The sequence below is a fragment of the Lonchura striata genome, chromosome 4A (genome assembly GCF_050655825.1).
Source record: "Lonchura striata isolate lonStrDom1 chromosome 4A, ASM5065582v1, whole genome shotgun sequence".
Classification (NCBI taxonomy): domain Eukaryota; kingdom Metazoa; phylum Chordata; class Aves; order Passeriformes; family Estrildidae; genus Lonchura; species Lonchura striata.
Window position 1 is genome coordinate 7,689,124 of NC_140742.1, and position 23,420 is coordinate 7,712,543.

Genomic DNA, 23,420 nt, shown 5'->3' on the forward strand with positions numbered 1-23,420 from the left:
TTCTAAATGCAGTAACCACATCTGAATTGTCTCGATTGCGCCCTGGTGTGGGGGAGCAGGGTGTACAGCTGTGCCCCAGCTGGGTGTAAAGCTCACAGTCTTGGGTGTTCAGAGGGGGACCAAGGGCTGTGCATGGTCATCCTGTGCAGGGCAGGCACGCCCTGAGCTGGGGGCCAGTTCAGAGCAGCCCCTCACAGGCCAGTGTGATGGAGCTTTGTTCAAAAGAAATCTGTGTTTGTCTTGTGTGAGTCTTTAACGTTCTTGTTTTCATGCAGGCTTTGTGTGTGTGAAGATGGCCACAAGTCCTGGCATCACCTTGCAGTGCCTGTAGCTGCCCTCCAGCCAGAGCTGACATCTTTCCACCACCCTGGCAGAGTGAGTGCTCCTGGAGCTCTGCCACAGCAGGGGCACAAGATTTTTCCAGAAAACCAAAGTGCCCAAAGCTATTTGATAGCAATTATCTTAAATGCTCAGTAAAAGCCCTGAATTTGCCAAGTCAATGATTGTCATCTGGGCCCTGTAACAAAAAATGCATCTTCCTCAGGACATACAGTCTTGACACTGACCTTTAGTACTGCCTCTGTAAGTAAAGCTGTGCTTTAATGGAAAATGTGATTTCAAGTTGAGAAAAAGTTGATACTTTGGTACCTTCAGTCATTAGCAGTGTGTCAGCAGGCAAACCACGTAGCCTGCTCACCACCCCTCCTCCAGCTGAAATAGCATTAGCCTTATCTTGTAGGTTGGTTTCTGTGCTGTTTCTTCTTCCTGCTCACACTTCCTTTGCTGCAATAGAGAAGTAGTTTCCATCTCGAGAGAATGATAGAGACGAGCAGGGTGTGCTTATAAGTGATTTTGGGTGAAATGTCTGCTTCCCTAACCAGCTGAGATGTGAGGGTGAAGCATGCCCTGTTCTCATTAGTGTCATTGAGGGTGGGAACTCACACTTCAGGATCTGTCTGCTTTGTGGTGTTACTATTGGGTTCATTGCTGTGTGAGTCTGACTTCTCGTGTGGTTTAAAAGAAGTCAGAATGCAGCAATAATGCTCCCAATTCCTTATGGCACTCAGCGTAACTAAGGAAGCTGATTACTCTTTCCACTTACAGGTTGGGAAGTGATGTGAGTACAGCTGTTACGCCCCTGTGATTTACACCACCGGTTTGTTTCCAGGTGACAGTGTAATAGAGGGTGGGTGAGGATTTTAAGGAAAGACATAAGATTGTTATTTAAGCCTATTATCTTTCAAAAGTCTTTGGTGCTGAGAGTGAACTCGACTGCTGCTGCACAGACTTGTGTAGCATCCTTTGTTAAATAGGTGTGGCAAAGTCATGTTGCTGTCTGGTTTTGGGGTTGTTTATGTAGTGTTTCATGGCAGCTTTTTCTTTGGTCTAGCGGGTCTTGCTCTACAGGTGCCTGCAGTGTCCTGCTTCTCCCGTGCAGCCAGAGGACAGGGATGTCCCCACAGAGCCATCAGAGAGCAGGAGCCAACTGCAGCACAGGCAGGAGGTCTGTCCCCACCCCGCTCCCCCAGGCAGCAGGGGTGACATGTAACTGTGGCACTGCCCAGGGCAGAGCTGGGCCCTGCAGCCCGGCTGGGTGTGCAGGGTACAACCCAGAGCCGCACGAACCCCACAGCCGGCACGGAGAGACCCTGCCAGGGTGGAGGGTGAACCGCCGGCCACACCTCGTGTGGAGCTGCACGCTGGCATCTGCCCCGGGAGGCTGGGCTGTAATTACAGTGTGAAACTAGGTGGAAGTGTCTAGTCTTAATTAAAATGAGATAGGGGTTCGGAGCAGTGCCGCTGCCGTGCGAGCGGTGTGTGCTGGAAAGGCAGCCCGGGCGGCTGTGGGGCTGGTGAGTCACGGCTCGCTGCGGGAAGCGCAAACAGCTCCCGGAGCTGCGGCCGCGCTCTGGCAGGAGATGACGTGGCCGATGTTCTGCGCTCTGAAAGTGAAATAATGTGGGTTTGGGGTGTTTTCCATAGCTGCTTTTATCTCTGCCTGGTCAGTGCAGCTGCGAGGAGCAGAGGAGGAGGACTCTGAGCGGTGCCTGAGCGCAGCGCTCCGTTCAGAGGGGACGGCTGCTGGCAGTGGTGTGCTGGTGCTGCTGAGGGCAGCACCGAGCTGGGCTGGCAGTGTGGGCTGATGGCAGGATTGCAGGGGAGGAAACCTCTCTGGAAACAGTGTATTTAGTGTGGAATCAGCTTGCTTGCCGCTGGTGCTCTCCTTCAAAGCCGTTTTCTTCAAGTCCCTCCAAAGGCTCTGGAGCAGTAACTGCAATAATTGATGGGAAAGAGTCTCTCATGTTGTAGGAATCTGTAAAATATTCACTCATAAGGGAGGCTTTGCTGCTTGTTTGGTTTGTGGCATATCTGTGCTCCTTGGTGTTCTGCTGGTTCAGCCTGAGTGCTGTGACAGCTCTCTTAGCAGTGCCTTCCTTCCTCCTAAGCATATTTGCAGTGATTATAAATTGTGTGGGATTTGAGACTCAGCGACACTGCCAGTTACTGGGTGACCTCCATTGTTCTTGCCTGGGAAGAAAAATCATAACTGTAGCACTTCCCTGCTGGGGGCATATGGGGAAGGGTGTGTTAGAGATGTGGAGGTGCTTGGACTTGCTTGGAATCAGATGCACCAGCATTGTAGAATAATTTTTAAATTGGATTTCTTGCATGTAAATAAGTAAGTGGACTAGAACTTAAATAACAAAGTGGAAACATTCTGAAATTTATGAAAAGGTTTAATATTTCATACATTTGGGAGACTACAAGGTCTCTTTTGAGTCTTAAAACTCATGCTTCTGCTAAAAGGTTTGATTGATTTATAACTGCAACTCAGTAAAGGAAGCAATCAACTTTCTGGGAAATTTCTGGCTTTTCCAGAAACTGTTTCTTTTCTCCTGCCACTAGGCTGACTAGTTCATACAGTTTTATGTCCTTTGAAGATCTACCTTGACATTCTGTTTAAATTATTTGGTCAGCCCAGAAACGAGAAAATACACTTGCTGACTGTGACATTTCTGAAGGGCTACTTTTCTTTTTGGGAACGGGTAAGATAGGATGATTAGTTTTCAGCTTGGGATTCATCCTACTGCTGGGACAGATCTAAGACCCTTTTTCTTCAAATTAATAATGATTATGTAATCATCAACAGCCTGGCTTCTGTGGAAAACAAGAAGAATTTCACTGAATTTCAGAAAGCTGATCTGTGTTGGAAAAGAGAGAAAGCTGCTCGCAGAGCACACGTAAATGCTGGAGCAAGTTGCAGTTATGAGGGGTGGTGAGGGATTTTCTGAGGTGATACTGGATAACCCCTGCTGGAGGAAGGAGTGTGTGAGGTGAGTGTAGCTCCTGCCTCTGTGTGTTGGGCTGTCATGTGTGTCTCTTGCAGGGACCACAGTCACATTACTGGTCTTGTCATTATTTTCCATTCGTTGTTCCAGGAATTAGCACAGCCTTGCCAAATGCTCTGGGTCTAATCTCAGTAATGCAGATGTTTTAATAGGTTAGAAGAAAGATTTTAGCTGCAGGGCCTGTCCATTATCAGGCTGTGGTTAGAAGTGCTTGTGTGTCCAGCTGCATTCCTTTTCTCTCAGCTGTCTGTTAAGTAGTTGTCAGCACAGGATCATCCGAATGGCTCCCTCTTGGGGCCCGCTTTAATAACCTGGAAAGGTTTTGTGACTGTACCCCTGAAACCTTGGGACCTCGTAGGAATGTTTCCTGGTTTTGGAAATATGTCTTGTAGCTGTCACCACCTGCCAGAAGACCCTAGAAGAGAAGCCATGAATTTGGGATCACCTTTGATCACTACAAAAGTACCAAGCTCCCAGCTTCAGGTGGATACTGCTCTGTTCTTTCCCTGCCTGCTGTGAAGAGTGGCTTTGACATGCCTTTCCCTCTGCTGTGAGCTGTATTCCTGGAATCTGGTGTGCCCTCGTAGGACTGAAGTGTGATAGGGTCTTTTGAGAAAGAATAAAAGAAAAAAAAGAGTGGGGGTAGAGGGGCTACCTGGGAGGGAAGTGTTAATAAAACTCTGGATGAAGATCCATGTGGTGGAATGGGTCTGATCCATTGGCCTGGAGGTACCTGGAGAACAAGTGCATTCTTTGTCTAGCTGTAATCAAGGCTTACTCAACCAGAGTCGTTTGTCTTGAGCCAAGAGGGAAACCACATCTGTCATGAAAATAAGCAGTATAGCTCCTTAGAACTCTATCCTTCCCACTAGGATTCACCTGGCATTGCAGACTCCATTTGGCAGCTTCCTCAGATGAAGCTATTGGCTGTAGGATCCTTCCTGATGTTCAGCAAACAGCCCAGCAGCAGCATGTGTGAAAAAATAAAGGACAGCAAAAAACAGAGGTACCATCCCAGTGCTGTGCACTGCTGCACAGGAGTGGCGAGGTGCCTCTCCCCAGCAGGAAATCACTGAATGCTGTGCAGTGCCCAAGTTCTTGGAGGCATCAGTGCTCCTTTGATTCAATACTTTTAAGAGGCTTTCCCTTGCTGCATAAATTGCTTTCTCATGTCATTGAAGTGACCTGTTTGAATTAAACATCAGAGTGCTTTTTATGTAGCTGTGCCAACAACACAGTGCAACTGGCATATCAAAAATGATATAAAGTGGTCTGGATATCACCAGAGTCAGGGCAGTATTTAGTTCATTGTACAGTTTGTGCTGTTATTTGTATTTGCTTACAGCAAGCTGCCTCCTGCAGTCCTGGTAATAGTTTTTACATAGCATATAAAATCTGAAAAAGGAGGAAAAGTCAGCAGTGCCCATGGGTGATTGCTGGAGTGTCCTGCTCATCCCTGCACACCGATCCTCTCGGTGTTTGCTGTGGGGCACCAGCAGCACCACGAGAGGGAGCGTGGAGGCAGCGAGTGCCTTGTCTTGGCATGGTGCAGAGCAGAAATGGAAATAAATTTATGTTTCAGGGCTTCGGGACTCCAAAGAATGTTCTGCACCTAGGGTTAATTTTCTCAGGTGTCTGGAATTGCAGTTGTGCATGGAGTCTTTAGTGCGTAATCGAGGTTATTTGGGATTTCCTACTCTGTTATTTCAGGTGGGTAAAAAGAGCCACTTACCTTAGCTGCTGAAGCTGAAATAAAAATATAATCACAAGAATAAGATTTGCTTTAATTCTGTGATTCCTTGAGATTATGCAATAATTTTGCCTTGGGTGGGACTGGGGCAAAATGTTGCTGCACAATGTCACCTTCTGATATCAAAATGCTGTTCAGAGAACTCTTATCCTGCAGTTGGAAGGTAATGGGTGAACCCCACCTAAACACAAAATTAAGAATGCAATTATTTCCCTTTTCCAAGCGATTACTTATGAGTAATGAGTTTCAGGACACTGATGTCAGATTATTTAGCTGATGGTAAGCACAATTTGATGAAAATGTAAATGTATCATTATTTATTATATTCAATAAAAACAGTTTTGAGGTAGAAGTTTTTAGAAGGGCAGGACATGGCAAGTCAGATCTAAGCATTGAGATATGTTCAAGATATAATGTGGAGAAAATGTAAAACAATGATCACTGTTAAAGGTTTAAAGGACCTGGACTGTCCCCTGCAGGTGTGTGTAAATCAACTCTGTTTTTTTCAGCCTGCTCCAGTGTTCCTTCTGCCTCACAATTTAAGGGTCTTTCCTAGGACCTAACTCAGATCTTCTCTGCAGTTTCTAGCAAACTCTTCATTTTCTCTTTAGCTTGGGAACGCAGCTGATCCATTCTGGAGTGGCTCTGCATCAATCAGGTGAATGTTGTTCCTTTCTTCTCTTTTAAGTTAACAAACTCAATTTTTTCAGGCTTTCTTTTTTGAAAATAGTTTTTAGGGGGTACATTTTATAAAAATTTTAAAGCAATTGTGTATAAGCTGGGACCCCAGCTGAGAGTGAAGCCATTCCTCCTGGAAGGGGCACCAGGAATGTGGTAGGTACCCTATTCTGGAAATAAATGTCCCTGCTTACAGTGCTGGTGCCATCCTTGGATCCTTTAACCAGCTGGGGTAGCCTGTTGTGGGCCTGGAGCTGTTCAGAAGGATTTTGGCTGTGCCAGAGTCTGCTCTCAGTAATGCAGCCAAGAGTTGCTCCCTGGCCCTGCAGCTGGGGCAGTTATGGCTGGGTGAGGAGGGAACGTGGATGTTGTCCTTGCAGCTCCAGCTGAGGAAGGGGAGGTGAAATGTGAGTGTATGAAAGGTCACAGCTGACCAAAGTCCACCTGGGTGAGTCCTGTCTGGCATTTCAAGTGTTCGTTTCTGTCTGCTCAGCAGCGAGCTGGGTGTGGGTTCTTGCCTCTTGGACTGTGGTGTTTAAAATCCCCTGGCAGATTATTCAGTGATTTTCTCTATACATCTTCATTTCCTTTCCTCTAAACCAAATGTGAAGATAAACATGACAAAACCTAAGGGACAGCAATGCACAGTGATGCAGGGGTAGCATGTTATGTCCAGGGTTTGTTCTCTCACAGCCTGCTGCTCTCTGAGGAGGCAGTGGGGAGGTTTGGGACATTTCCTTACCCATCCCCAGCCCCAAACCAGGACAGCAGCTCTGAACTGGCTGGTTTACTGCCCAGTGACAATGGCTCACCCTTCCAGGAGGCTCTGCAGGGTGTAGCTGCATTGCTCAGCTCTCTGCCCTCTCCCTGCCCTCGCTCCAACACCGACAGGGAACAAAGGAGAAACACCCGAACATGGATGTGAGCATTCTCCTTGGAAAAAGCAGCAACTGGGTCTGGGAGGAAGGAAACTTCTTGTTTCTTGCTCTGCTCAGTCCATCCCAGCAAGCTGCAGGGTATTTGAGAGGCTGAAGAAGATCCTGAGACAATGCATCCAGCCTAATATGCATTGTCAGATGCACTTGGTGGAAGAAAGTCCTTCTTGGTGCAATGCAGGATGGTGGTAGTGAGGTCCAGAGTATTTCAAATCAAGGGCTGAGCTGGCTGAGCAAGGAGCCCTGAAGCAGAACTCACTCCACCATGCTGCTGCTCAGGTCCCACTGTGCTCTGGTGCTGCTGCCTGGGGTCCCCTCCCCACCTGCCACTAGGGCTGTGCTTGCCCTTCACAGGTTCTGTGCTTTCCTGTGCCATTTTCATTTTTCCCTGCCCCTGCAGATAGGGAGGACATACATACCAGGCTGGACTTTGGCACTGGCTCAGGCCAGGAGCTTGAATTGCTCCTGGTGTTCCCCTTGTGTGCTGCTCCGGCTGGCTCCCAAGTCACCTCCAGAGGGAGATAGGTGGGGATAAAAGAGGTTCCTCATCCGCTCAGACAGCAGCAATCTTCATGCCCCAAGCAAACCTTGCTTGTCCCATATCTCTTCTTGCTGTCCTTCAGTATCTTATCCCAAAAAGCTCTTGTTAATGTAGCTTGATCCTGTTTGCTGCTGCTGCTGGCTCCATGCTGTATCCATGGATAGTTCTGATAGGATGATAGCTTTGATAGCATGGCCAGAGGTCCTGTCTGACCCAAAACAGCCTTATTCCTTCATAGCAAGGTTGTGAAATAAACCATGTCCTTCTGCCCACAGCCCGACTGGCCAGTGCCCAGCTTCCACCAGCATCTGTGGAGTCCAGGGTCAGTGCCCTGGCATGCCAGGAAAGCCTGCAGCAAAGAGACTTGGCTTCTTCTGGGCTTTGGGGGCTCCTCTATTGCACCCCCATACATCCCTCCTGCCAGCCCAGTGTCCCCGCCGTGCTCCCAGTGCAGAGTTGTGCCTGTGACAGGAGAGGCACTCACAGGAGAGCTGCTCCTCTCCTTGGTGCCTGTCAGTATCTGACAGCACAAACACTTTCAGCTGCAGAGGAAAGTGCACTCAGCCCCCCCGGATGGTTTGTACGTGATGCTGCCCTTGTCCTGTGACACAAAGATCTCAGAGCCCAGGGCCACGTGCAGATCTGCAAATTTTGGTCCTTGACGTGGTGCTGGCACAGGGGGCACGGCCATCCCCTCCTGGCTGTGCAGCACAATGGGCTCAGCTGATTTGTGGAGCAGCTTCATAGGGAAAAGCAGGTTGGCTTTGATTTTCAGGCTCCTTTTTGTCTTGGTTAGCAGAAGACTTATGTTTTTTTCTGTGGATAAAAAGCTTTATGGTCTTTCTCTCTGAACCAGAGATGACAAGGTATGTTGCCCTGATAGCCTCTGTCTTGACTTCCTCAGGAATGTTTGGGAAGTGTAAGAGAGGCCATAGCAAATGGAGTGAAGTGACTTACAGTGAAAGTTTCAATAAAAATAGGCAAGAGAGCACCAAGCAAAATCTCTGCAGCACTAAATGTGGGGGTTTTTTGTTTGCTGTGGGTTTTTGTTGCTGTTTTTTTTTTTGTTTCTATCACTCTGGGTCCCCCAGGATCGTGTGTGGTTGTGACTTTCCAGCAGCAGCAATAACAATTCCCTATGCCAGTCCAGAGCCTGCCTTTGGCACTGCTCAGTGCATTTATTTCTGAAAGTGGGGGCTCCTGGCCAAAGGCTGCTTTCACCAAAAGCTCAGTGAGGTGGTGTCTGATGGGTGAGAGGAACCAGAGGGGTCAGAGAACTCATGACCCTCAGCACCTGGGGCAGAGGAGCAGCACAAGCACCCCCAGGCACCCAGCACAGCGAGCAGGGCTGCACCAGCAGCCTGGGCTGAGCCCGGGGCTCTGGCACTGCCAGGATGAGCTGGGGAGTGGGGACGTGGGCTTCTCAGGTTTGAGCTGGGAACCAGCTTGTCTCAAAGGCTTGTGAGACTTCATTAAGCTACTCAACCACGGTGTGAGTGGGAATTAGGGGCAGGTTCTCCTCTGCCTCTCCAGGAAGGACACTCGCAACTGGTTTGAGTCCAGTTGGAAACATTTTCCAGTCTCTGGTGAGGTACATCAGCCCATCCACACATCACTCAGTGGACAGGACACGATCTGCCCACCCCATGGAGCCAGCACAGCTGCCAGCCAGCTGCTCTCCCTTAACCAGAGCAGAGCAGGGGTGACACTCACTGCAGGGTGACTTTGGCAGAAGAGATGCTCAGCTCTTCTCCCCTGACCCTGTGGCACCAACCATGGCTTGCTTTGCCCTCACATTGCTCACCACCAGCTGGAAGAGCTGAGTATTTATTTATCTCAGCCCCATTACTGCCAATCTTCCTCCTATTGATACACCCATAATTCACAGGCAGAAAACATCTTTTATTGCAGTGGTGACATTTAAACCAAGGGAGGTGTTGGTTTGTTTGGTTTTTTGGTTTTTTTAAATTAGTTTTTAGGCAGTCAGCTCGTTTGCTCCAGCCTCTGCTCCACATCAGTGAGTGCAGCCTTCTCCATCCAGCTGAGAGGGAATTATGTGTGCAAGAGGAGTCAGGGCTCCCTTCCCAGCTCCTGGCTCACACTGCTAGCACTGCCGTGTCTGCTGCACACCCAGCTGCGTGCCCGAGGATGCTGCACCTGAAAGTCCAGTTCCTGGATGATTCCCAGAAGATCTTTGTAGTTGATGTAAGTGGGTATCATATTCTTACTGATTTTTTGGTGTTAATTATTAAGTCATTGCTGCTCTGAATTGTTGCATGGTCTCTGATAGCTTATTGTTTAAAGCTTTAAAAAAAAAACCCACCCAGCAAACAAACAAGAAAACTAATCTCAAATTTAAAATTAAGCTGTCTAGTGCTAATTGGTATAAGTGTTTTTTGGTATCAACACACTCCTATGCTTCCCTGTTATTGGCATTATTTATGAAGAAGGAGGAATGGCTTTTACTTACCCAATGTGATCTTTAGTAAATCAGTTAATATTAAGTGATGCTCTTGACAATTGTCGAGTTCTCTTGTCTGGCTGCCAGTGTAAACATTCAGCAAGGAAGTAAAATCTGGGAACAGAATAAAAATAGCATATTTGTCCAAGTTATCCCTGTTGAGAAACATCTACACACATCTTCTCCTGGGAATTCAGTTGAGAAAAAACAAAACTGTGTGGTTTTCTGAATAGCTGAGGAAAAAAAATTCACTCTATATTATTTTTTGCATGGCAGTGTCCCACAGCACATTGTGATTAATACTTCACATTTAACAAATGCTAGATCTGAACTAGGTTTAAAATGTTAAGTATTAATATCTATGGTGTTAGATTTATGCATATGTGTACAGATAACTGAAAGTAGGTTTGTCTTGACTGTGTGTTAGAAGCATCTTTTTACAAGTGTGATTGCACATTTACTGTTGGTTAAGGTTTGATAATCACAGTAGCTAATTGAATTAGCTAATTAATGTAGATTTGTTCTAGTACTTACCTGCATCTCCTGTGGGAGCAGAGTGTTTAATATAAAGTGGTTTTTTTCCTAGTTCTATTGCTTTTCTTCTACTGTCCTCTTCTGTGGTTTATAGCACAGCTTGAGAGCTGCTCTCAGATGCACAGCTCCATTTCTTTGTGACAGTATTTTTCACAAAAGAGGATTATAAGGCAATTCCATCCCTTGATACAGTATGGAAATTGTTTGATTCAGTTTAATTAATCTGCCCTAGTCTAGGAGTCAGTTTGAAAATGAGACTGGTCATTTTAAAATGCCTTCTCCTCCTTCCCCCATTGATTAGATCAGGTTATAGTGAGACACAATTCAGAAGATGCTTCTGCTACAATGTTGCTGCATTCTTTTCCATCTCTGTTTTCTTATTTGCTCAAAATGCAGCACTATAGCTCTGCACGACATGTTATTGCAGCAAATAGCTTCCATTAGAGGAACTCCTGGTCATTCCCTTTTTTAGCACGGAATGGTATTGGAAACCCCTTTTAGGCATTTCATGCATTTGCTGCTGCTGTGTGGGTACAATAAAAGAGTAGCTGAATTAGTGACTTCTCCAGTATAAAAGGAGTGCTTTGGGCTAAGTTTTGAGCAGATATTTTAAGCAACTCTTCCTAAACCCCTTCTGACTTTGGAAAGCTCTTTTGAATGAGGAGTACTTCAGTATAATGGGAGGGAAGAGGACAAAAGAAAGAAAACACAGAGGGCCTGGCTCCCCCTGCCCCTCCTGCTCAGGGTAAACATCTCTACCTGCCTCACGTGGGTGTCACAGCTGCTGGTGTGTGCAGCAAGGTCTCCTTTCCAGGCTGCTTTGCATGAGAACCAGTTCCTCTCCTGGTGCTGGATGCTGACCCAGGAAGGTTTCTGCCTCCTTGCTGACAGCTGGGACCACTGAGTTCCCAGGATTTCCTTCAGCTGGGCACTGGAGGTGGTTCCTGGCATAACAGGTCTGAGCCCTCAGGGAAGGGGAGGGACGGGCTTGGCACATCTCTGAATGTGCCCACTGTGCCCTCCCTGCTGAGCACCCCATGGCTGGGCCTGGGATGCTGCTGAGCAAACCAAAAAGCCCAGAAAAACCAGCTGCTGAGGCTGAGTGAAGAACAGAGTGCTGTGGTCGTGTGTCCCTTGTAAAGCTGGTAATTCCTTGCCGGGTGGCAGAGGAGCGAGGGCACAGGGAGGCTGGTGGCTTTTGGTGCCTGACACTCTGTGCTGGCTGCAGCACACCTGATAGGGCAGGCATCTCCCAAGGTGGTGGGAGAAGATCACAGCAAATCCCATGAGCTGTTGCTCACCCCTAAACCAAGGATCTGGGTGTAGCAGCCTGTCCTGTGGGAGTGCTGCAGAGCTGGGCTTTGCCATTGGGCTGCCAGAGTCCCTTTGGGGACATGGGCATGTGGGTGTCCCGTGTGCTGCATGCGTTGCTGTCTGCCTCTGCAAGTGCCTCTGGCTTTCTGGTTCTGCTCCCAGTCCCAGATGCTTTCACTGAGGAGTGAAGGGCAAGTCCAGCCTCTCTCCTTTTCACCTTCTGCTCTGGGGTTTCTGCCTGTGGGCGCTCACCTGGCCCTGCATCATTCCCAGAGGCACCCAGAGGCTGGGACATGGGACAAACAGCCCCACATGTCATGCCTGTGCCTTGCCCTGTGCTCCTCCAGCACAGACCCCTCTTCTCTCACTTGGTGCAGTGCAGGGCTGATGCTGCTGAGCAAAACTGTACCCCAGTGCTTGAGGAAGCACTGGCCTTAGCACCCCAAAATCCAGGACAGGACACCTGCAAGCACCACTCTGCAAGAGAAGGGCTCTGCTTCTAAAGCATCCCCTGCAGCAGCAGGGCTGTGTCTCCCAGTGAGCAGGTTTTCCTGGGTTTGGGGCTGCTCCTGTCCCTGCCCTGGGCAGTGCTGGCTTGGAGCAGAGTGGGTTGATGCCAGCAGACATATGGTAGGTAATAACCCAGTAAGAAATGCTTGTCTTTCCTGGCTGCCTGACAAAGGCCAAGGCCTTTCATGCTAGAAAATTCTAGCTTGGGAAAAAACATTTATAATTTTTTTTAATTACCCTTGTGATCCAGTAATTTTGAGGAGAACTGGGAGTGCTGCAGAGCAAATGCTGTTATTATGCTATCACTTTTCTGCAGCCTTTCAGCACAGAGCCAGCAATTTCATCCCAGGAGAAGCCCTGAAAGGTGGTTATTAGAGTGCATCACCACCAGCAGCCAGGTCCCTCCCATCCCTGCTGGGGACAGCCACTGCCACAGGGAGCTGCAGCCTGTCTTTCCCTCCATCACCCAACATGTGATAATTTAGCAGCTGTCTAACCTGGCCTCTCTGCTCCAGCCTGCTTTTGCAATAACCATTACTTCTTTTTGGTCTGCTTTTCACAAGCTGATGAAGGCGTATCAGGGTTTTGTTGGGGTGGGTCACTGCCATTTTAATTTCTGGTGCTTTGTGCAGCATTTTCCAGAGTCAGAGCCTCCTGGTTTGTTCTCCAGCCAGATCATACAGCATGGCAACAAGTCAAGAAAACACCCTCCAAGTGTTTCTGTTTACTGGGAATAACTACAGCCTGGCCTCCCTTATCAGCATTGTAGCACCACTTAATTCATATTGCTAAAGCCCAGAGATGACTCAGAGCCCACAGCACAGGATCCTGTTGCTGTTAATTACCATTAAGCATAATAGCAGCTCATCCCCAGCTGTTGGGACACAGGGACTCACTGCACAGGTTTGAGGCCTGCTCCCGTTGGCTCTTAATGAACACGTTTGCCATGGCTGTCCCTGCCCATCCTGGGGATCACTCACTGGCTTGCCAGGGACAGAACTGCCCAGACAGTGATAGTTGCAAACAGTGAATCAAAACATGGTTTATTTTCTCATGCTCTCCTTCCTGGTTTATGTTTCTTAGTAAGGGAGAGAAGTGATGGGAAGGAATCTGATTTCCAAAAGCTGGGAGCACAGCATGCAGTTGTCCTGTTGTACATGCTGAGGCCAACAGCATTTATTGAGTAAGGTTCTGCTGCAGCATGGTTGTCACTGCAGGCCCCAGCCAGGTAATAATTAGCATTGACTCCATGATTCTCAGGAAGCTGATCAATCACTATTATTCTATACTTATTAAGAAACCCATCACCCTTACAGACAGTCACGATACAGGTGGACGCAATTGGGCCTTGAATCCAAACACCATCACCATTGGTCAATTTAAGAAACCACCCTTTGGTAAAAAAGTTCCATAACACATTCCACATGTTCACAACAACAGTGCAGCAAGTGAAGATAAGGATTGTTTATAATTCTTTTCTCTGATCTTCTCCCAGCCTTCCCCAGGACAATGCCTGGGAAAGTCTGTGCCTGCTCTCTGTGGCCAGAGAGCTGCAGCCACACGTGGTCAGGAAAGGGGTGAAGGGAGGGAGCTGAAATTCTCCACACCTCTCTGAAATCCCATCATGCTACTGTCAGCATTGCCTAACCTGCTGCCTCTGTGCTGTGTTTGTTTGCTAGCAAAAATCCTGTGGGAAAGGGCTCTTCAACCTCACCTGCAGCCACCTCAACCTTGTGGAGAAGGAGTACTTTGGGCTGGAGTTTCACAGCCAGGCTGGGAACCAGGTGAGTGCAGCCCCTGGAGCTGCCATTGCCTGCATGGCTGAGGATTGTTAGCACTTCCTGGAAATTCCAAACAGAAAATTAAATAGAAAGTTTTGCCATGATGGCAGAAAAACCCTGAAAATTGGAGTTGGGAGGGGAGCCACAAGCCCCAGTGCTATCTACAGCTCATGGTCTATCCATAGCCATCCGTGTGGCACTGCCCAGCAGGACACTTGTCACAGCAGCCAAGCTGGTCAACATTTTCATGCTGCATTCTACCATGCTGTTGCTGCTTTTATTCCCCATCTCTTGTGCTGTTTATTTACCCAGCTCTTCTTTGCCTTATTTCAGGTCTGGTTGGAACCACTAAAACCCATAACGAAGCAAGTCAAAAGTAAGTATTTCAAGAATAGAATTGTTATAAATCATTACCAGTGACAGTCTAGCACAGACACATTCATGCAGTGCTGTTGCTGGGGGACAGGATCTCTGGCTTCCAGCACTTAACCAGGCTCATTTTAGAGGGCGTGGCTGGGCAGGATTGTTTGCAAGGACACCTCAATCCATACAAAATCCCATGGAAATACCACTGCTTTTGCAATCTGGTATCTGCACCATTTTAGACTGGAGCTGTTAATAATCTGACAGCTTGGCAGGGTAGCAGGGGTGGCTGAGTGGCCGTGCTGGCAGTGGGACAGGCACTGCTCCTGCGTGCCCTCCTTTTCCCTTTGCAGCTCAGAGTGGCCCAGGCACCTGTGTGAGGCAGGGTCCCCCCTCTGCCCCACAGACCCTGCAACTCCTCGCCAGCCCCACGGAGATGCTGCAGAGCCTGACCTGAATTCAGGCCCACCTCCTCTGCCTGGCCATGACCCGTGTTAACACAGTGCTGCTTTCAGCACAGGCCTTTCTATCCCAGAATATTTCCCCCAAGTACAGGGAGGTGACTGAGAGCCTGGGGCCATGACCCCAGTCTTTGCCATGGGGAGGCTGCAGAATGGTGTTTGCATGAATTTCCCTGAAAGAGGAAAGCCTGATAAGGAGCCTTCCCTTTCTGGGTGCACCTCAAATTGAATTGTTGCAGGCACCTATTTCCTTTACCAAGTGCCTTCTGGCCTGTCCTCTGAGCCATCCCAGGGTGTTCTGTGACAATCAGTGCTCACCTAATTGCTTCCCTCCCTCCACACATTCTGCCTTGGGCTTAGCTGCTTGTTCTCACTCATCCCACAAAAAAGCTTTTGCCCAAGAAGCCTCCTATGGAGTTGTTGTATCCCAAGTGCTTGGAGGGCTGAGTTTAACACAGCCCCAGCGATGCCAATTACACCAAGGCTCTGGCCATGCTCCCTGGCACCATTTCATGGAATCCCCCTCTGTCACCCTGTTCTTTTGACAGTTTTAAAGTTCTAAAAGTTTTTTATGCCTTCTGATGTTTACATATTTCTACTGAATTTTCTCACACTGTTCATGTAAATAATGATTGTTTTGTATTTTTCTTTGTGGGTGGAATTGATGGACTGTTGGTTTGACTAGTGTAGTTGGAGAAGTGGCAATTTTACCCTCCAATCCACTGTCACTTTTGCTATTTTATATATAGTGGAGTCAGAAAATAAAATCCTCTCTTTTAGTTCTTTTTTTCCTTCTTTTGCATCTAGTGTCCATGTGTGAGTTATTTCGTGTAGTAGTGTGACATCCCTCCAACGGGGATTTTTGCAGTTTAAAGAATTTCTGGGACATTTTTCTCTTTCATATTCTTTAGATATCCAAATCTCTATTTGGATATTTGGGAGAATATTGGCAATATCGGGGGCCTGGGTAGGCTGGTTTGGGGAAGTAGGCTGTAGTCCCTGATTTGTAAGGGTGCAGATAATTTACTCTGTAAGGAGGCAGCATGTGTGAAGAGAGTTGTAAATGTTCTCAATAGACATGTAAAAGAAAACTTATGAAGATGTTGTGTTTTAAGATCCTAAGGAGGTTCTTTTCAAATTTATGGTGAAATTTTTCCCAGTGGACCCCGGCCACCTGAGAGAAGAACTGACCAGGTACAGCGCTTGTTTTATTACTTTCTTGCCACACAGTGCTGTGTTTTTGCAGTGTGTTAATTCTTTATCTTCATCCACCCCAGCCTGTCTGTGTGCAGCGGTTATCCTAAGTATCCTAAGTATTACGCTTTACAGAACAAAACCAGAGAATATATTTTCTTGATCCTCTGTTTTTAAACACAATCCACTTGAAGGATCAGCTGTCTTACAAGGCTGCAATTTGTTTACTGCCAAACACTTTAGCAGTTGGGCACAGAGTCTGACTGCTCAGTCTAGCTCCTGCCTCAAGCAGCATTCTGAGAGAACAACTTTAGTTTTATTTTTAAAAATGACATTGTTAGCTTTTACAATTTTAGAGAAACCATTGCAAACAGTGACTAAGAACAATACCAAGACAGTGCTTCAAGAGAGGCAAATGCCCAAGTCAGGCCCAAGAGAGGCAAATGCCCTCCAAAACAGAAAGGAATGTTAATTTTGAAATCTCCTAATGAACATTCCAATGACAGGGATGTACTGGTCATACTGGTGCCCAGCTGCAGCCTTCTGCAGGGGCTGCGCGCTCATCCTGTGACCCTGCGGATGGGCATCCTTGGGATGAGAGATGGGAGCAGCACGGGCCTGAGGGCTCAGCCCAGCTCCCCCCAGGACATGCTCCTGTCCCCGGCACAGGTACCTCTTCACCCTGCAGATCAAGAAGGACCTGGCACAGGGGCGGCTGCCCTGCAGCGACAAGAGCGCGGCGCTGCTCGTCTCGCACCTGCTGCAGTGTAAGGGCAAGCGAGCCCGCGGGGCCAGCGCCCATCCCCGCACGGACGGGCTTTGGCTGAGCAGCCAGGGCTCCCCCTGGCCCCCTCACACCTAACCCCTGCTCTCCCGTGTCCCAAAGCCGAGCTGGGCGACTTCCACGAGGAGACAGACCAGCAGCACCTGGCCACGCACAGGTACCTGCCCAACCAGGAGTACCTGGACAACAAGATCCTGCACTACCACCGCAGGCACAGGTACGGGCTGCGCGCCTCGCTCCCCGATGGAGCTCTGCCGACGCGGTGTTCCCATCCCGGGCAGGGCGGCGGCGGGGTGGCTGTGACGCCAGCCTGTGCACCTGCAAAACGGCTTTTTTCCAATCCCATTTCGGCATCTCCCCTCTCGCTCCTGTCTCTCCCTGCGCGTTTGTGTCTGCAGGGGGAAGACGCCGGCCGAGTCGGACGCCCAGCTGCTGGACGTGGCCAGGAGGCTGGAGATGTACGGGATCCGCCCGCACCCCGCCAGCGACGGCGAGGGGACACAGATCAACCTGGCCGTGACACACATGGGCGTGCTGGTGCTGCGGGTGAGCCCGGGGCTCGGGGATGGCCTCTGCAGCTGGAGGTGACCCTCCTCCCTTTGAGCGCCCCAAACTCTCCCAAATCCTGCTCAGGCGTGTGTTCACAGGCCGCGGGGATGAAGGGGATGCTGTGGGATTCAGCCCTGAGTGCCACCGAACGTGCCCCAGCTCGGCTGGCCCTTGTCCCACGAGCGTGGTGGCCGTGTGAGCAGCACAGGTTCCACGGCTCTGTCACATGTGCTCACCGTGTAATCTTCCAGCGAAAATAGCCCCCCACGTCTGTGCAATTACATAACGCTGTAATCACGGCCGAGCTGCACGGTAAATACAGACTTGCTCTCAGCCAGCGTGAAGCAGCGCTCCACTCCCACACCCGCTGATTTCAACCTGGGAACATCTTGTCACAGCAAAAAAAAAAAAAAAAACCAAAAAAAAAAACCAAACCCAAACATAAAACCTAGCTGTGGGTCTGCTGTTGGTAATTAGTGCTGCCAGACCTGGTTATTTATTCAGAGCCATAAACACTCCTCACTCATGATTAGGGCATCTGTGAGCCCATTAAAATCTGGGCTCTCGCAGAAAGCTGAGAGGGTTCTGGTGCCACAGAGTGCAGTAACACGATTTTTCCTGGTTCTGCCATGTGGCTGCATCTTTCCTTGTGCAAAAATGATAACAGAGTAATGTGTGCTTCCAGCCTGCTTAAACCCGGTCTAAAGGTGTGGGGGTGAGCTGAGTACTGCTACACTTCCCAGCAAAAGAGGGGAGAATATTATTTCTTTGGGGCACTGATTCTGCCTTAACTCACATGATATTTGAGCTGGCACAGATAGGACTCCCTGCCTCAACCTCTCTGAGGCTTGTCTGGGGAACCTGGACTTTTGCAAAGAGCTTCAGCAGGCAGAGTTAAGCCCTGAACCTCAATTTCTACTTGCAGAACCAACTGATGCAGTCAAACACCAAACCCAGCACCCTTTCCCCAGACCTCAGCAGCTCCAAGAGCTCCATTGGCGTCTGGTGCAGTGTCCTGTGAGCTCAGGCTGTGGCCCGCTGCATTCTGTATTTACAGGTTGCCCTATCCAGCTGTAATTGCTGTGTTTGTCCTTGCAGGGCAATACAAAGATCAACACCTTCAACTGGTCCAAAATTCGCAAACTGAGTTTCAAGAGGAAGCATTTTCTCATCAAGCTCCATGCAAACATCTCTGTAAGTACCACGCCACAGGCAGCTACTGGGCTCGGGAGCAGACAGCTGTGGATGGAAGGTCAGCCACACAAAGTCCCCAGTTTTGAGTAAATCCATTCCTGCTGCTCATGATGGTGCTCCTTCTTGAGGGCGACATGTGCTACTCCTGTGTCCCCAGTGAGGTGACAGAGCACTGCCTGGAGCCACTGACAGCCCATATGACCCTTGGGGGATCAGAGGGCAAATGGCAGAGCTTGTCCCATGCTCCTGACCCCGGCTGTCCTGTCTCTGGCACACAGGCACTGTGCAAGGACACGCTGGAGTTCACTATGGCCAGCCGGGACACCTGCAAGGCCTTCTGGAAGACGTGTGTGGAGTACCACGCCTTCTTCAGACTCTCTGAAGAGCCCAAGTCAAAGCCCAAAGCCCTTCTGTGCAGCAAAGGATCCAGCTTCCGCTACAGGTAAATCCCATGGGGAAACACAAACTGCTGGGGCTGGGAAGGGCCTGGGGATGGCTCCGAGCCTCCCTTTTATGTCAGCCCTGTCTGAATCCAAGGGGGTGATACAGTGACTTCTCCTGGAAAGACCCCCTGCTGCATCCCCTCAAATGGGGCACAAGGCCTGCCCAGAGCTGGGGCTGATGGTGCGGCTGACATTTCTCCCTCCATGCTGCAGTGGGAGGACTCAGCGGCAGCTGCTGGAGCACGGGAGGAAGGCCAAGATGAAGAGCCTGCCCTTCGAGAGGTACCAGGGCATGGAGGGAGGGGGTGCCTGAGGGGACTGGGCCCTCCTGGCCATACAGACGTGCTCTCGTTCTGCAGGAAACACTACACATCCCGCTACGATGAGAGGCAGTGCCGCTCCTCCCCAGACCTCCTGACGGATGTATCAAAGCAGGTAAGTCCCCATGGCACCAGCAGCAGTTCTGTGCCAGGCTCTTGGCATTGCTGCCCCAGCTGAGGAGCTCGGCTGGAGGCCAAGCCCGATGCTCAGCTCTGGGGGCTCCCTTCCCACCTGGCACCCACCCCTCTGCCCTGCGCAGGTGGAGGAGCTGCGCCTGGCCTACGGCAGCCGGGGCTCGTACCACGCCAACGGAGTGCACGGCTCCGAGCCCACCCTGGACAGCCGGCGCCGCAGCTCCACCGTGGAGGTGACGTTCGCCGCCGAGCTGGAGCGCTCCAAGCCCGAAGCATCCCCCACCTTCCTGCCCCACTCCAAAAGCTCGTCTGCCTTCCCCCTCCTCTATGCCGAGCTGGAGATGGAGCGGGCCTGGGAGCCCATCGACCTCTTCGGAGCCAGGAATCCCTTGACATCCTTTCGGCCCCACCAGTTTGCTGGGAACAGTAAAAGCACCTCTGTGGGCAACATGCGGGAAGTGAGCGCCCGGCAGCTGGTGTACACGGATGTGCCCTGTCCCCTGCCCGTGGTGGCCCCGGCCCCCCCTGTGCTCTGTCTGGACAGGGCACTGCAGTCCCCATGCCCTGCACTGGCCCTGGCTGAGGACACAGCAGGAGCAGCTGGTGCAAGTGGCCCTGTGGCAGCAAAACCCCCCCGGCAGAGCCCGAGCGGGACCCGGGCCGGGCAGTTCCACGGTGAGGCTGCAGGCACAGCCATGGGCATGAGCGTGGCGGGGGAGAACAGGTCACTGGCTCGCTCCTTCGATTACGGCCTTCAGGAGCAGCCTCCCAAGCGGTCTTGGAGCCAGTCGGACATGAAAACCATCCGCTTCCCCTACGGCTCCGAGTTCAGGCCCCTGGGGCCGTGCCCTGCCCTGAGCAGCCGCAAAGGGGGGGTTTTCTGGCACGTCCCAGCCCAGCGCGGGCTGGCTCCGGGGCCGCGGCGCTCCACCGAGCGCTACCTGGGCAGCAGCACCGAGTCCAGCGACTCCGACTCGGACCTGCTGGCCGCCGACTACTGCTCCCTGTACGGCCGCGTGCTGCGCTCACCCATGGCCCGCGTGCGGCTCTCCTCGGGCAGCCTCCAGCTGGATGAGGAGGATGAGGAGGTGTCCTTTGCCACCAGCGCTGCTGAAGAGAGGATTTCCAGAGGGGCCTCCAAATATTTCACCTAGGTGCCTGACACCGGCCAGAGGGAGCGGGGGTGGCTGGTGCTGACCCGGGGTCAAAGGATGGTGACACTCTTGGCTTTTAGGTCTGCTTACAGCTTATGAAACATTGATGGGATCGTGTTGTGTGAGTGCTCTTAGCTATAGAGGATGTCTTAATGAACATCAGGGTGTGTTCAGAAGTATTCAACCCCTGCACACTTGGAAGCTCCCCCCACTTGAGGGGGGTTCTTGCTTCAGCCAGGTGCGAGGTATCTCCTAAAGCCCTGCTAAGCCCCTATGCCCTGCCCAAGCTGATGCTTGGAGCTCAGCTGCTGGAGTCTTCATTGAGGGGGAGGGAAAAAAAATAAAAAGAGACTTCTCACAGAGTAGTTTCAGCTGCTGCTTTTCCGAGCTGCAGGGTGGCACACTGGAGGGGAAAGGGTGTTTCAGGCCCCTTTGGAAAGGAGCAAGATCTTCATGGGAGGTTGTTCCTCGCACTGATGCCATGTGGACAGGGCAAAACCCCAGCACAGAGCCCATCTCCTCCATCTGCCTCCCCTCCCTCCAGTGCTGCAGGGAGCAGCTGGCATTCGAAGACAAGGCTCTGTGCATGGCTGTCTTCTTCCTGGCCAGTTTAGAGGATTATCCTTCTCCAGAAATATCTCGGTAGTGCTTGTCAAGCTTTTAGAAGTCCCCCATGGTGAGTACTGGGAAATGGGTTCACACCCTCTAACTCTGCTTAACTGTGCTTTGCTTAGGCACATCAGCCATCACCTCCTGGCAGCACCGTGACAGCCCCAGTACCTCAGTGCTGTGCTTAAATCTGAGGGAGAGAAACATGTGAGGGGTTTTTTTGGGGTGCTTTGCTTCCCCAAATCTGTCTTCAGTTTAGCAGCATGGGGGAAAAGATACCAGGAGCAGTAGGAAAGGAACAAGGCAGCTTCTTGGAAGTATTTTTATTGAAAAACTTACTATGACACCTCCATAATATTTTGGTGGGGGGTAGGCGGTGGGGGGGGGGTGGGGAAATCTTGATAACTTTAAGAACAACCCTGTAAGTCATTGTAGGACATGACTGTAAGCAGGGAGACAGCCAAGAAAATCCACAGTGGAGAAACTACTGCAGCAGGCTAGAAGGATTTCAGAAATATGAAAATTGGGACAAAAAAAAATAGATTAAATTGTAGAAAGACTTGGGCTTATGGGTCCTGCTCACTCTGCATGTTGCTGTCCTTTGTTTTAGAAGGTGGACAATAAAAAACCTTTGTTCACACTGGAGTTTTGAGTTCCTCCTTCTGTCCTGTGGAATCTGCACCCCAAATCCTGCAGGCACAACCCCACAGCACACCTTGTCCTGTGCCTCCCAGCTCAGGAGCTTCCCTCAGTGCTCCCAGGAGCTGGTTTCCCTCTCCTGCTCTGCTGTCTGGTCTCCTCTGTGTCTTTGCACTGGGAAGACTTGTGGAGATCCCTGAACCCTGCTGAAAACAGCCACATTCTTGGTTGGTTCCCAAAGAAATGCATTAGCCCAACAAGTGAGTACATTGTAAGGTTTGCTTCTGCTCTGAGTCACCCTGTGCTGAAGCTGTGAGCTGCAGTGATCCCTCACGCTGCTCTGGCACACGTTCTACTGAAAAAAAAGGATAATCTTTCGGGCTAGAGGGTTGTTTCTTCCCCATTCCCAAACTTCTGCACCTTGGAAAGAGCAAGACACTCAGTACAACATTTAAGAATGGCAGTCTGTGGGCACAGTTTGGTAGAGGGTTAAAAAAAGCAGCAGTGTTTAAACACAGGCTGCTCACACAGCCCTGCGATACTTCCACAATCACTGTCAGCTCCTCAAGCATGTGGACGCACACCTTGAGCATGTCCCAGAGTAGACACAGTCTCACCACAAGAGATCAATACAAACATCCTGCCTAAATCTTCAAGAACTGCCAGGTCTGGTCTTCAAGACTATGCTGGGAAAACAGCATTGAGAGGGTGAAACAAGGATCTGGGAATTATTTTTTGATTTTTCCATGGACTAGGGAGCACTGGAGCACAGTGTGGGCACTGTGCCTCAGCACATCCTACACATGGTCAACAACCAGTGTAAGTGTCAACAAAGCAGTAGTAAGTGACACAAATGGACTTCTCCGAGCTAAATTCATTGTGTAAGCCACTTTTTAAATTTTAGTCAGTGGGATTGACTAAAACTAAAGAACAATCCCAGTAAGCAGTTGCTTACTTGCCAAGGAACCATTGAAACAACCCTTGCCTAAGTCCTTCCCCTCACTCCCTGCTCAGCTCTTATCACCTCTGAGATAAGGACATCTATTTAAGCGACTTTGTTTCCCTAGAGAAGAAAACAACGATGGAGAGAGGACGTGGAAAGATTTGGTTTGCTGGTGGTGAAAGACAAACAGCAGAACCTGGAAAATGTAAATTGTTATAGTCCTTACACAAAGGATTATTGAAGGGGGGAAGGCACTGCAGCATCACAGTGGGAAAACATTAAGCTTCTCAGTGCATTCAGATAGAAGTAACTGGTTTATATAAAACAGATAAAGGTTTAGACAAAATAGATAAAGCTGTGAAATAAGCCAACATACACACCACTAAAATTTTGCCAAGAGGAAAATAATTTTATTCCAGTGTTAAGTCATAAAATAGTGTGATAAAAATCAGACTTTTAACAATCACTAAACTTTGTGCAAACACATTCAAACCTACACACTCTCATATTCAGCTGTCGAAATTGCAAGGCAAGAGCAGGTGCAATGGCACAGACATGAATAGAGGGGTCAGAGACCAAGGGCTTAAAGAATGATTACATTAATAAAGGACTCATCTACCCAAGAACAAATACATTTCTCTATTCTGCAATTCAGATTACTTTGATAAGATTTCTTCAGCAACAATTCTTCTCAACCTACAGCAGGAAGCCTGGCAAACCAAAAGAGCAGGAAGATGGTTCCTGCATGAATATTTTGATCTATCTTTCCATTAGCTAT

General features: G+C 49.7%; 1 protein-coding gene across 1 annotated transcript; it reads left to right on the top strand.

Moving 5' to 3' along the window:
* The first annotated feature begins 51 nt into the window (after positions 1-51).
* FRMD7 (FERM domain containing 7) lies at positions 52-22,361 on the top strand. The gene is given in 13 exon segments (XM_085570582.1): positions 52-582; positions 3,152-9,459; positions 13,753-13,857; positions 14,188-14,230; positions 15,794-15,872; positions 16,542-16,714; positions 16,717-16,873; positions 17,055-17,202; positions 18,304-18,399; positions 18,678-18,841; positions 19,056-19,124; positions 19,202-19,277; positions 19,423-22,361. Coding segments are annotated over 12 exon segments (2,196 nt in total). The 5' UTR covers positions 52-582; positions 3,152-9,402; the 3' UTR covers positions 20,452-22,361.
* Positions 22,362-23,420: the final 1,059 nt, after the last annotated feature.